The following is a 13,823-nucleotide window of genomic DNA, read 5'->3' as shown; positions in this document are numbered from 1 at the left end:
TGACATGTGATGATGTGAACGTTACTTCCCCACTCGAAAAAAAAAAAATGGATTATCATAAATGCAAAGTACAACGTGGCAAAAATTCAAACTCACAACTAAATTTCCTTTATCTTTCTTCTAATACGTCTTCATATCGCTTCTCTGTTCTCTCTTTGAGATTTCCGGCACAACGAAGATGAAGCGTGAGGAGCAAGAAGAAAGGGACATACTGTTTCAGACAGATGACGAGGAATGCCAAGTCAATGACGAAGACGACAATTCCGGTTCATATTCTCCATTATCTCAGAACGATTCGGCTCCATGGCCTCAGAGTTATCAGTAAAATCAAAATCCTCTGCCTTTTTTTTTTTAATATCTAAAGAAAAAATGCTTGTGAAGGGGACAAGGGGTTTGCAGTAATAAAGACTATTCCTTCCTTTTTTTTGTGGGAAAATTTCAGACAATCTGTCGATATCTTGACCGGAGCTACACCTCCTACTACGACCAGTTTCATTCATCAGAGAGATTCTCAGACATCAATCACCAGCTCTATCGCCTCCTTATACAAGAGACGACAAAACTCTTTTCTAAATTATTTTGCTTCTTCAACAAGCAAACAACAGCTTCTCTCCCACAAAGACGATGATGACTCAGTCAAATCATCTCAGGTCAAGTTATCCATCACAGATATCTCCTACGCAGAACCAGATCTCTGCTCGTTTCCTCAATCTGTTCTCAACGGTAAGACGTTGTTTCGGTATTAGGTCTGTCTCAAAAGTCTTTCACACATAACTTTTGGACAGGGCAGGAAAATGGTAATTAATTGGTAACCACAACACTTCAGGGATTAGACTCAAACGGTTAAGAGAATACTGTATCATGATTACAAACATGTGTTTTTGCGCAGGAATCAATATCCTATGTGGAGTAGCTCTACTCACGATGCCTTACGGGGTGAAAGAAGGAGGATGGCTTGGGCTTTTTATACTCTTCTTCTTCGGTATCATCACTTGCTACACCTGTATTCTCCTTAAACGATGTCTTGAAAGCTCACCTGGCCTCCATAACTACCCAGACATTGGTCAAGCTGCCTTTGGATTCACCGGCCGCCTCATCATCTCCGTGAGTTATATGTAATTCATTTACATATACACTTTAAAAACATCTCCAAACTAAGATTAGGGTTCTTGAGATTTGCAGATACTATTGTATATGGAGTTGTACACAGGTTGTGTGGAGTATATAATCATGATGAGCGATAACTTGTCGAGAATTTTCCCCAACATTTCACTAAACATCATTGGACTATCTTTAGATTCTTCTCAGATCTTTGCTATATCAACTACCCTTATTGTTCTTCCGACAGTCTGGCTCAGAGACCTTAGCTTACTCTCCTATATCTCAGGTTTCATATATATTTCTATATAAGAGCCTTACGAAATAGCTGGGGGACTAGCTAGTTCATTGTTTAATTCATGTGTTCGATCTATTATTCTCTTAGCCGGAGGGGTCTTCTCTTCGATCATGATGGCTCTTTGTCTATACTGGGTCGGGACGGTTGATGGAGTTGGGTTTCGTCCGGGTGGACAAGCTCTTGATCTCGCTAACTTACCCGTTGCGATTGGGATTTACGGGTTTGGGTTCAGCGGTCACGCGGTTTTCCCAAGCATTTACTCTTCCATGAAAGAACCATCCAAGTTTCCTTTGGTCGTAGTCATTAGGTAAAAAAACACTCTGCGCTTTAAGGTTACTTATAATGGACGTATAAATGATGTTAAGTCAAAGTTTTCAATTCTCGTTTCTGCTTTCGCAGTTTTGGTTTCTGTGTATTCTTGTACATAGTCGTAGCGATTTGTGGCTACAGTATGTTTGGTGAGGCCATTCAATCCGAGTTTACACTAAACATGCCACAACAGTTCACGTCATCCAAGATCGCAGTTTGGATAGCGGTGAGATATATAACTTTAAAACTCTATAAATATGTTTGTCTCTATGCATTACTAACTAAAATATATATGATTGCTTCTTTTTCTACTCATTTTAATTAATTAGGCAATAACACCGATGGCCAAATACGCATTATCCATAACACCGATCGTGCTAAGCTTAGAAGAACTTATGCCGTCGTCACAGAGATCCTACGGAGTATCTATGTTTCTTAGAACGATTTTAGCTCTCTCAACTTTGGTCGTTGCACTTACATTCCCATTTTTTGGTAAATACCCTAACATCTTTTTCCACGAAACGATTTACAAATTTTCTTTTTAAAAAACAATATTCATCTTCGTTTGTTCTAATATCTTTGTAGCGATCATGGGGGCTTTGATGGGATCATTCCTTGCAATGCTTGTCGTAAGTCTCCTGTCACGTCATCGATTTATAGGACAACGATCTAGGGATAGTATGTATTTGATAAAGATTAAACAAAAAGCTACATATTTCATCAGAGCTTTTGAAAAAACAAATGATCAGATTTTCAGCTTTTCAGTTATTTTCGGCATGTCAAACATGTTAAAAAGGATTCACATATTTAATTTGTTTATCGTGCAGGCTTTTATTATTCCCTGTCTTTGTTATCTCAGTATCTTGAAGGGTAAATTGAGTAAGACGCAAGTAAGAGATATATTAATTTGTTTTTATTTTATGCCATAAAGTGGTTCTTGCCTTGCTTCATTAGTATATGATTTTTACATGACAATTACATTTAATTTTTCTCGTAAATTAATTGATCTTTTGGCAGATTGGAATATGCGTTTTCATTATAATCTTTGGCATTGTAAGCGGTTGCTGCGGGACGTATTCCGCCATTGGAAGATTAGTAAGAGAATTGAGTTGATATGGTACACTGTGATGAACAATTAAACAACGTATAAGACTTAGGCCCAACTAATTCATCATTTTTGGGCTTTAATAGACTTCTTAAACTGTTCAAACCAAGTTTTTTGAATTTTCCTTTTTTATTTACAAAATTATTATTATTTAAATATATATATATATATATATATATATATATATATTTTACAGCAAACAAAATTATTAAATTATAATTGACAAAAGATAATTCTTGAGTTCACCCGAGGATGAACTTACCTCTTTTTACTTTAACCAATAGGAATGTGCCAAATACAATTTATTAGTTGGTGCAAATTAGATATTATATCTAAACATAAGTATTTTAAATGGATATCGCCTAGTGCTTGTTGGTTAAAACTGAATATTGATGGCGCGTCTCATGGAACCTGGGCTTGGCTTCAGCAAGTGGTGTTTGATGGGATGGTGATGGTATTTAGATAGGGGCTTTGCGTTAAACATTGGTATATGTTCGACACCACTAGCAGAGATATGGAGAGTCTGTTATGGGTTATCTATAGCTTGGGAGCGAGAGATTACACGTCTTGAGCTGGAAATAGATTCGGTAATGGTTGTTGGGTTTCTACAGGAAGGGATTGGTGATTCGCATCCTTTGTCTTTTCTATTACGTTTGTGCTATGACTTTCTCTCTAGGGACTGGATAGTCCGGATTACTTATGTGTATAGGAAGACTAATCGTCTTGCGGATGGGTTAGCGAACTATGCTTTTACTCTTTCGTTAGGTTTTCACTTGTATACTGATCAACTAGAGGTTGTTAAACATCTTGTATTGTATAATGTCGGTGGGTTAGCGTGTTCACATGTTGTTCGCATGTAGTTCTTTTTCTTGTTGCTTGAAAGAGCCTCCCCCTCCCTCACCAAAAAAAAACTATTGATTTTTATAATTTGTAAAATTGTATACTTAAATGTAATTGTTGCTTAAGAATAATTTATTTTTAATAAAATAATAATTTTTTTTTTTTAAAGTGTATCTCAAAAAGGGCATTTGTAACAAATTCTCAGTAATATTTAATAACTATCATCAATTGTATATAAATTTATTCTATTGATGTATTTTTCTCTTGGTGTTCGAAGTCTAAAGAAAATTTATGTGCTATATAGTTCAGACGATGTTGATTGTTGAAGCCAAATGTTAAAAGGGATTGATGAAGACGATGTTATTAGTAAATTAATAATGATATTTCTCTTCATTTGTTGTGGCCTAGCTGGTTGTTGCCTAAGTGTTTGTGTTAGTTGAGTCATGCTTGGTGCTTGACTCTGTTCCTGAGTCATACTTGCTTGATCTTGTCCCTGAGTCACACTTGCTTGACCTTCTTCGTTCATTTCCATCTCCATGTAATCATTTTCAGCATTTAGAATTGAAATTCTTTCTAATGACTGCAAATCCATACTGCATCAAATTGACAAACAAATTAGAGCTATCAATCTGTCTTTCCCTTTATCAATTAGACTTCAAAATCACAACCCATAATTACAAAATGCAATCAAATTTTGCAAACATAATCAAATTGTCAATTAGAGCTCAAAATCTAAGATAGATTGAACCTTACTTGAAGCCAATCAGAGCTTGAAGAGATTGTGAAACTTGAACGAGAAAGTCGTCTTAATCGTCTTTTGTCGCTAGAAAAGAAGAGAAGAACTGAGAAAGAAAAAAATGTTGTCGTGTTGAAACAAATGTTTAAAGAACAGGACCAACTTGTGATGGGCTCGAAATTTTACACGCTCGATCCTAAATGAGCTCGAAAATTTTACTAATAAAAATATAAAGTTAGAGGTCCAAAATATTAAAACAAGTCGGGCTAACCCTGTAACTTTAAACCCGTTTTAATATTCCTAGTTGAAGATGAAGAATTTTTTTTGTTTTAGTATTGTGTGACTAGATTGAGACTTTTGGAGGACATAAAAGGATCAGTTTTGGAGTTACAGTACTTTGATAATAATAATGCAAGTTTTATCGTTATATATAATTCAACCTATGTTACAACCTTGTTCTAAATTTCCATTTTTGGCGAGATACTGTGAGGCTTACTCCTGTTTTCAAGAGTGGTCAAGTGATTACATGTTCGGTTCTGTTGGAGGGTAGAACAGAGGAGTTCTTTTGCTTCTTTGTCTATGCGTTAAATTCTTCAGAGGAGAAGAGGATTCTCTGGGATGAGATACGATGTCATCATGACTCTCCATTGTTTCGAAATAAACCTTGGATGCTTTGTGGTGATTTTAATGAGATATTGGAGAGTGGAGAACAGTCTAACCATGGTCACCTGCAGTTTAATACGTTGGGGATGCGTGATTTTCAAGACGTGGTGCGACATTGTTCACTCACGGATTTAGGACATCATGGTCCACTATATACTTGGTGCAACAAGAGAGATGAGGGTCTGATTTGTAAGAAGTTGGATCATGTTTTAATTAATGAGCATTGGGGAGATTGCTTTCCACATTCTTATAGTGTTTTTGAGGCTGGCGGTTGTTCTGATCATGCCAGAGGTCGCATTGTCCTGGAGGCAGTTGCAACGGGTGGTCGCAGACCTTTCAAATTCGTTAATGCTATGGCTAAACTTCCACAATTTCATGAGGTTATTTCCAACCATTGGCATGGCACGGTCCCACTATTCCCTTCTACGTCTGTTATGCATCGCCTCTCCAAGAAGCTAAAAGACTTAAAATCAAGTTTGCGTTCTTTGGGTAAAGAGAAGTTTGGTGATCTATCAAAACGGACATGTGAGGCTCATGAGACTCTTTGTCAAAAGCAAATTGCAACTCTGGCTAGCCCGACTCCACAAGCGGTTGAAGAGGAGACAAATGCTTATTCTCTATGGAGTCACCTTGCTGAGCTCGAGGAAGATTATCTAAAACAGAAAGCTAAGCTTCATTAGCTGACTGTGGGTGATATGAACAATGTCTATTTTCATAAAATGGTAAGTATCCGTAAAATGCAGAACTCTATTCGTGAGCTGTGTGGTCCAAATGGGGAAATACTGCGAACTAGTGCCGAGCTAAAGGGTGAAGCAGAGCGATTCTTCAAAGGTTTTCTTAATCAACAACCTACTGACTTTGTGGGACTGTCAGTGGAGGACCTACAAAACCTCATACCCTTCCGGTGCCAGGAGGATGATCAAGTGATGCTTACCAAGCCGGTTACTGCTGATGAGATCCAACAGATTGTTTTTGCGGTGCCAAGTTATAAATCACCGGGGCCCGATGGATATACTAGTGAGTTCTTCAAAGCTTCTTGGTCGATCATTGGCTCTGATGTGATTGCAGCGGTGCAGTCTTTCTTTCTTAAAGGTTTTCTCTCTAAGGGTGTAAACACTACTATTCTTGCACTTATACCAAAGAAAGACGATGCTACCGAAATGAGAGACTACAGACCAATTTCCTGCTGCAATGTGTTGTATAAGGTGATCTCTAAGTTATTGGCCAACCGTCTTAAGAGTCTGCTCCCGCGGGTTATTTCACAGAATCAATCTGCATTTGTCAAAGAGCGTTTGCTGATGGATAATGTATTGTTGGCAACAGAGGTTGTTAAGGACTATCATAAGGACTCTATATCATCTCGCTGCACGATGAAAATAGATATTTCAAAGGCTTTCGATTCGGTCCAATGGGGTTTCTTGTTGAACAATCTAGAGGCTCTGCACTTTCCAGATCAGTTTATTCACTGGATTCGGCTCTGCATTTTGACAGCTACCTTATCTGTTCAAGTGAATGGTGAATTGGCAGGTTTTTTCGATAGTTCTCGTGGACTGCGGCAAGGTTGTGCCCTCTCTCCATACCTGTTCGTTATCTGTATGAACGTCTTATCCCACCTGATTGATATAGCCGCAGTGAGTGAGCGTATTGGCTATCATCCTAAGTGCAAGAACATAGGTCTCACCCACCTCTGTTTTGCGGATGACTTGATGGTTTTTGTGGATGGTCAACAGCGGTCGATTGAGGGGATCATAGAGATTTTTCAGGAGTTTGCAGGTCAGTCGGGGCTACGCATCAGTTTGGAAAAGTCCACCCTCTACCTAGCCGGAATGATGAACCAACAACGTGATCAAATCTCCGCAAGTTTTCCGTTTGCAACAGGGAACTTACCTGTCCGATATTTAGGCCTCCCGCTACTTACCAAGCGAATGACTGCAACTGACTATGCTCCACTCTTGGACAAAGTTCAGAAAAAAATTAGTTCATGGACTGCTCGATCACTCTCCTATGCTGGTCGTCTCACTCTCATTTTCTCTGTTCTTATGAGTGTAACAAACTTTTGGTTATCAGCTTATCGCTTACCAGCAAGGTGTCTCCGAGAAATTGAGAAATTATGTGCAACGTTCTTGTGGTCAGGACCGGATCTCAATCACAAGAAGGCAAAGATAGCTTGCATAGATATTTGCAAACCGAAGCAAGAGGGAGGTTTGGGTCTGAAATCCCTAGTTGATGCTAATAAGGTCAGTTGCTTAAATTTAATCTGGAAGATTCTCTCAAAACAAGACACTCTCTCGGTGAAATGGATTTGGACATATCTCATACCAAAGGAATCTTTCTGGTTGGTAAATGTTGGTTCAACGGTCGGATCCTGGATGTGGAAGAAACTTCTCAAATACCGGGAAGTGGCAAAAACTTTGTATAAGGTGGAGGTTAATAATGGAGCTTCAACATCCTTCTGGTATGATGTCTGGTCACCATTGGGCTGTTTATTTGACATATTGGGCTCGAGAGGGTTTGTAGACCTGGGGATTATGCAAGAGGCAACAGTTCAGGAGGCCATGAGCACACATAGGTCTCGACACCATCGGCTTCCTGTCTTAAATGACATCGAAAATTCCCTTCAGGCTCTTCGTCGCCGCCCAACGCGACAACAAAATACTGCAGATACCCCATTATGGTGATCTCAAGGAGATCGGTTCTTCAAGACCTTCTCCTCTAGGCACACTTGGCATAATGTTCGCGGATCACACGTCAGGGCTGACTGGTACAAAGGAGTTTGGTATTCATATTCCACCCCCAAGTATTCATTTATGCTCTGGCTTGCAATTCATAACCGGTTAGATACTGGCGATCGCATAAAACACTGGTCCTTGGGGCAACATACAACATGTGTCCTCTGTTCTGGCGCAGAAGAGACAAGTGATCATCTTTTTTTCTCTTGCCCTTACTCTGCGGCTATTTGGAAAGACCTCACACAATCTCTGTTATTGACTCACTACTCAACGGATTGGAGTTCTTTGATCCCACTGCTTACCTCCTCAGCTCTACCCTCTCTTCCACGTTTCATCCTCAAGTATGTCTTCCAGGCAATTGCTTATCATCTGTGGCGGGAGAGGAATGCTAGGCGACATGGCGAGGACCATTCCCCGCAAGCTCGACTTATCAAGCTCCTTGAAAAAATCGTACGTAATCGTCACAGCTCAATCTTTGGGTTACACGATCACCGCTACGATGAAGGCCTGCAACTCTGGTTCTCCACAAGAACTTACGCTCGATCCTCCACTCCCACTTAAATTATGATAAATTATATGATATTTTAATCTTATTTGGCTATTATTTTCAAACGATGAAGCATTCATTGTAAAAACGTTTTTTTGGTTGAATACAATTTTACATTCTTTCAAAAAAAAAAAAAAATCAATTTTTATTGTTAAAAGAAATCAAGTTTTGACCACTGACTATAGGAAGAGGGTGACATTTGTGTTTAACAAGTTATGAACAACTTTTAATCTCTTAAAATCACCCAATATTATTAATAAAATCTCACAAAATCTCACCAAAATCACAAACAATTCTTTTTTAGAGAAATAGAAAATAATAACAAATCTACAAGGTATTTTAAAAACTCACTCAAAATCTTCTAAAATCAAAAATATGATAAATTTCACAAAATCTTCCGAATAAATTCTTTTTGAATCTATAGTTATTTTTTAATTATTTTTTTGGACACATTTAATTGAATCTATAGTTATATAGAATATATACTCATTATTAAATTACAACAAATCCATCTCACACATGTTACCTTTGACTTTTAAGGTTTGTGACATGTGAACGTTACTTCCACTAGAAATATAAAACGACTAAAAAAAACTAATTTGGAGCTTTGTATAATGGATTAATCATTAATGCAAAGTCCGACGTGACAACAAGTTAAACGCACAACTTAATCTCCTGTATCTTTCTTCTACTCTACATTTTGCTGCTGTGTTCACTCTTTCATTCCCGCACAAAGAAGATGAAGTTTGAGGAGCAAGAAAGGGACATACTGTATCAGACAGATGACGAGGAATGCCAAGTCGACGTTTCCTGCAATGACGAAGACGATGATTCCAGTTCATCTTCTTCATTATCCCAGAACGATTCGGCTCCATGGCCTCGGAGTTATCGGTAATATCAAAATCCTCTGCTTTTTTTCATATCTAAAAGAATGCTTGTGAAGGGTTAATTTGCACTTTGTAGTAATAAAGATTATTCCTTTTTGTGGAAAATTCAGACAATCTGTGGATGTCTTGACCGGAGCTACACCTCCTACGATCAGCTTCATTCATCGGAGAGATTCTCAGACATCATTCACCAGCTCTATCGCCTCCTTATACAAGAGACGACAAAACTCTGTTCTAAATTCTTTTGCTTCTTCAACAAGCAAACAACCGCTTCTCACCCAGAAAGACGATGATGACTCAGTCGTCAAATCATTCCTTTCATCTCAGCTCAAGTTATCCATCACAGATCTCTCCTACGCAAAACCAGATCTCTGCTCGTTTCCTCAATCTGTTCTCAACGGTAATTAAGACGTTGTCTCTGTATTGGTTCTGTCTCAAAAGTCTTTCACACATATGAGTTCATAACTTTTGGACAGGGCATGATAATGGCAATTGGTAACCACAACACTTTAGGGATTAGACTCAAACGTTTAATAGATTGTATCATGATTACAAACATGAGTTTTAATCTGTCGCTCTAAGTTGAACCTCTTTTTGTGCAGCAATCAATATCCTATGTGGAGTAGGTCTACTCACGATGCCTTACGGGGTGAAAGAAGGAGGATGGCTTGGGATTTTTATACTCTTCTTCTTCGGTATCATCACTTGCTACACCTGTATTCTCCTCAAACGATGTCTTGAAAGCTCACCTGGCCTCCATACCTACCCGGACATTGGTCAAGCTGCCTTTGGATTCACCGGCCGTGTCATCATCTCCGTGAGTTTTATGTAAATCATTTACATATACACTTTAAAAAACATCTCCAAACTAAGATTAGGGTTCTTGAGATTTGCAGATACTATTGTATATGGAGCTATACGCAGGTTGTGTGGAGTATATAATCATGATGAGCGATAACTTGTCGAGAATGTTTCCAAACATGTCACTAAACATCGTTGGACTATCTTTAGATTCTTCTCAGATATTTGCCATATCAGCTACTCTTATTGTTCTTCCCACAGTTTGGCTCAGAGACCTTAGCTTACTCTCCTATCTCTCAGGTTTCATATATTTTTTTTATATAAATTAATGATCATAAAGCCTTACGAAATAGCTGGGGGATTAATTCATGTGTTCGATCTATTATTCTCTTAGCCGGAGGGGTCTTCTCTTCGATCATGATGGCTCTTTGTCTCTTCTGGGTCGGGACGGTTGATGAAGTTGGGTTTCGCCCGGGTGGGCAAGCTCTTGATCTCGCTAACATACCCGTTGCAATTGGGATTTACGGGTTTGGGTTCAGCGGTCACGCGGTTTTCCCAAACATTTACTCTTCCATGAAAGAACCATCCAAGTTTCCTTTGGTGGTAGTCATTAGGTAAAAAAAAAAACAACTCTTTTGCTTAAGGTTACTTATAATGGACCTAAAATGATGTTAAGTCAAAAAAAAATCAATTCTCGTTTCTGCTTTCGCAGTTTTGGTTTCTGCGTGTTCTTGTACATAGTCGTAGCGATTTGTGGCTACAGTATGTTTGGTGAGGCCATTCAATCGCAGTTTACACTAAACATGCCACAACAGTTCACGTCATCCAAGATCGCAGTGTGGTTAGCGGTGAGATATATAACTTTAAAACTCTATAAACATGTTTGTCTCTATGTATAATTACTAATTAAAAATATGATTGCTTCTTTTTCTACTCAATTTAATTAGGTAATAACACCGATGACCAAATACGCGTTATCTATAACACCGATCGTGCTAAGCTTAGAAGAACTTATGCCGTCGTCACGTAAGATGAGATCCTACGGAGTATCTATTTTTCTAAGAACAATTTTAGTTCTCTCAACTTTGGTCGTCGCACTTACACTCCCATTCTTTGGTAAATGCCCTAACATCTTTTTGCATGAAACTATTTACAAATTGTTTTAAAAAGAAACAATATTTATCTTCGTTTGTTCTAAAATCTTTGCAGCGATCATGGGGGCTTTGATGGGATCATTCCTTGCAATGCTTGTCGTAAGTCTCCTATCATCGATTCATATGACAACGATATTGGGATAATATGTATTTGATAAAGATTAAACAAAACGCTACATAATATTTCATGAGAGCTTTATTTTTTGTTTGAATTGAATGCAAAATTTATCCAAATCAAAAAACTGTTTTTACAAATAAACACATTATCAGATTTTTAGCTTTTCAGTTCTTTTAGGCAAATTAAAAAGGATTATATTTTGTTTATCATGCAGGCTTTTATCCTTCCATGTCTTTGTTATCTCAGTATCTTGAAGAGTAGATTGAGTCAGACACAAGTAAGATATATATTAATTTGTTTTATTTATGTCATAAAGTGGTTATTGTTTTGATTCAGTATATGATTTTCACATGACAATTACATTAATTTTTCCCGTAAATTATTTGGTTTTTTTACAGATTGGATTGTGCATTTTCATCATAATCGTTGGCGTTGTAAGCGGTTGTTGTGGGACTTACTCCGCCATTGTAAGATTAATAGGAGAATTGAATTGATATGGTACACTGATGAACAATGAACCAACCTAGAATTGAGAAACAATAAATGGAAGTAGTAAAGTTTTATTAAATTTAACAGAGTAATCAAGTTTTGTTATACATAAGACTGATTTTAATACATTAATAAAGTTTGTTTTAACTTGTAGTCATCTTTTTCAATCAATGAATTTATGTATGAGTATATAACTAAAAATGCTCACTGGACTCTAATAAGAGATATCATGAAGTTTTTTTGCAAGTCATGATTATAGGTTCTAGACTTGAACATTTATTACATAGCTAGATAAAATAATAGAAAAGGAGAAGATTTTTAGATGATTTCTATCGAAAAACTCTTGAAGTTTGTCGAGAAACTTGGTCTTTAATCTGGAAACTTCGTCATGCTGATGGTATTTTGAAAGCCGAATAGACTAATAGCTTTTAAGTATACAATTCAAGTTAATTGTGTAGTATTTAAAACATAAAGAGTAATTAAATCTTTATTTTATCTTAATGGTCATGGTTAAGAAATAGTCCTTACACCTTGACCTTGTATCTTTCAATAGTTTATCATTACCATTACTTTCCAATTTTTTAACGTCATGGATTGTACAAATATAACACAAATGCCAAGTACTTGACGTACTAACTATTAATAAGCATTATGGTTAACACAAAACTGATTTTGGTTAAATTATATTCAAGATAAGTGAAACAATATATTATCTTTTTTTGATAAAATTGATTGATTCCATAAGAGAGTTCTATGTTAAATCGTTTTATACAATTTAAACGTTTTAACAAGGCTATTTCTCAATGCCTTGTGATGACATTTCATGAGGACAAGGTTATTAATATCATACATGAACATAGTAATTAATTATTTACATCTATCTATACCTTTAATTAAGAAGTCGAACTTGGTAAATTTTGTGACATTTGTATTATCCCCATATGAGAAGAACGTTTTTGGATGGATGTGTCGACATCCGAGTATTAGGGCTCAGACATATTAATATATCTGACATTAAAGTCGGAAGTCTAATGATGCATCTCTACCGCCTAACTCATTATCTCACTGAATCTCGTAGATTTACTTAGAATTTCTTGGTTTGGTAGGCTTACACAGATTCTCACTTTTAATATTATCAGTCTTACCTTTTTTTTTTAATATTGATTTTGAATTTGTTTTCTTCCGGTGAACATTAATCTAAAAAATAGATCATTTTTAGAGTTTGCTCGATACTTACCATATTTATATTACAAGAAGTCCAGAATATTCTCTTCCACCTAAAGGTGTTTGAGAGACCACTTGGATGACTGAATTTGTGGATTCTACCTATTTATGTTTTGCAGCAAAGAAGGGGTTATATCCACAACCTTCCAATCTATAATAGATATCAAATTCAAACTCCACCAGAGTATAACATACATCAACCTAGAATAAGTTTACTATGCTTTCTATAATTAGTGCTAATACCAAAAACATGTTATTTTGAATTTTGAAAATTTAGACCATATAGTATTTTATGGATTTATAGTGCAGTTGTAAACATAAATACGCATATTACTGATTTTTTTTTTAATGTAATGATAGTATAATTGAGGTTGTACTGTATATTGGTTTTGTTGTAAGCATGAAAAAAACATTGAATTTTGAATTTAATAATAAAATTGTGTTTTAATTTGTGATCTTTTTCATTGAAAAAAATTACACGCGTACCTACAAACTCAGAAAAAAAAAATGCTCGCGGGACCCTAAGATATATCATGAAGACTTTCCAAGCCATTAAAACATATCTTAAGCTTGAAGTTCTGATCGGTTAAACGTATAATTAAAAAGTGTCTTAAGAAAGATGTTAATAGAGGACCTTCAGTGTAACATTAAAAAACTTTGGGGCAAATACGAGATAATATAAAAATCAAGGGATTATTGCAATTAGGTGGGGGCAGCTTTCGAGTCGAGAGAGACATCTCCAAAATCGTCGACAACTTCAGACGTACTCCAACAACAACAATAACAATCGACAAAGCTAAAAAAAAAAAAAAAAAAAAAAAAAAA

General features: G+C 36.6%; 3 protein-coding genes across 3 annotated transcripts; all 3 read left to right on the top strand.

The window, feature by feature from the left end:
* LOC104751426 (vacuolar amino acid transporter 1-like) lies at nucleotides 179–3,652 on the top strand. Its single transcript, XM_010473401.2, has 10 exons — nucleotides 179–321; nucleotides 443–723; nucleotides 890–1,104; nucleotides 1,183–1,387; nucleotides 1,484–1,703; nucleotides 1,796–1,931; nucleotides 2,035–2,197; nucleotides 2,291–2,334; nucleotides 2,533–2,595; nucleotides 2,723–3,652. The coding sequence occupies exons 1-10, from the start codon at nucleotides 179–181 to the stop codon at nucleotides 2,816–2,818; spliced, it is 1,566 nt and encodes a 521-aa protein (XP_010471703.1). The 3' UTR covers nucleotides 2,819–3,652.
* On the top strand, nucleotides 5,136–5,729 carry LOC109131035. Its single transcript, XM_019241496.1, has one exon. It carries the CDS (start codon nucleotides 5,136–5,138, stop codon nucleotides 5,727–5,729), a length of 594 nt encoding a protein of 197 aa, XP_019097041.1.
* LOC104751507 (vacuolar amino acid transporter 1-like) lies at nucleotides 8,975–11,882 on the top strand. The gene is made up of 10 exons (XM_010473494.1): nucleotides 8,975–9,216; nucleotides 9,323–9,612; nucleotides 9,815–10,029; nucleotides 10,109–10,313; nucleotides 10,408–10,627; nucleotides 10,726–10,861; nucleotides 10,961–11,129; nucleotides 11,223–11,266; nucleotides 11,500–11,562; nucleotides 11,684–11,882. Exons 1-10 carry the CDS (start codon nucleotides 9,065–9,067, stop codon nucleotides 11,777–11,779), a joined length of 1,590 nt encoding a protein of 529 aa, XP_010471796.1. The 5' UTR covers nucleotides 8,975–9,064; the 3' UTR covers nucleotides 11,780–11,882.

Source organism: Camelina sativa, chromosome 1 (genome assembly GCF_000633955.1).
Source record: "Camelina sativa cultivar DH55 chromosome 1, Cs, whole genome shotgun sequence".
In the NCBI taxonomy this organism is placed as follows: domain Eukaryota; kingdom Viridiplantae; phylum Streptophyta; class Magnoliopsida; order Brassicales; family Brassicaceae; genus Camelina; species Camelina sativa.
Note: the sequence above shows the minus strand (reverse complement) of the source record. Positions and strands in the feature narration are given on the sequence as shown.

Excerpts from the sequence above, each read along its gene's own strand:
- LOC104751426 (XM_010473401.2), top strand. The coding sequence starts at position 179 with ATGAAGCGTGAGGAGCAAGAAGAAAGGGACATACTGTTTCAGACAGAT. Across the intron at positions 724-889 it reads TCCTCAATCTGTTCTCAACG|GAATCAATATCCTATGTGGA; the intron begins GTAAGACGTTGT and ends GTTTTTGCGCAG. Across the intron at positions 1,932-2,034 it reads AGATCGCAGTTTGGATAGCG|GCAATAACACCGATGGCCAA; the intron begins GTGAGATATATA and ends TTAATTAATTAG.
- LOC109131035 (XM_019241496.1), top strand. The coding sequence starts at position 5,136 with ATGCGTGATTTTCAAGACGTGGTGCGACATTGTTCACTCACGGATTTA.
- LOC104751507 (XM_010473494.1), top strand. The coding sequence starts at position 9,065 with ATGAAGTTTGAGGAGCAAGAAAGGGACATACTGTATCAGACAGATGAC. Across the intron at positions 9,613-9,814 it reads TCCTCAATCTGTTCTCAACG|CAATCAATATCCTATGTGGA; the intron begins GTAATTAAGACG and ends CTTTTTGTGCAG. Across the intron at positions 11,130-11,222 it reads ACTTACACTCCCATTCTTTG|CGATCATGGGGGCTTTGATG; the intron begins GTAAATGCCCTA and ends AAATCTTTGCAG.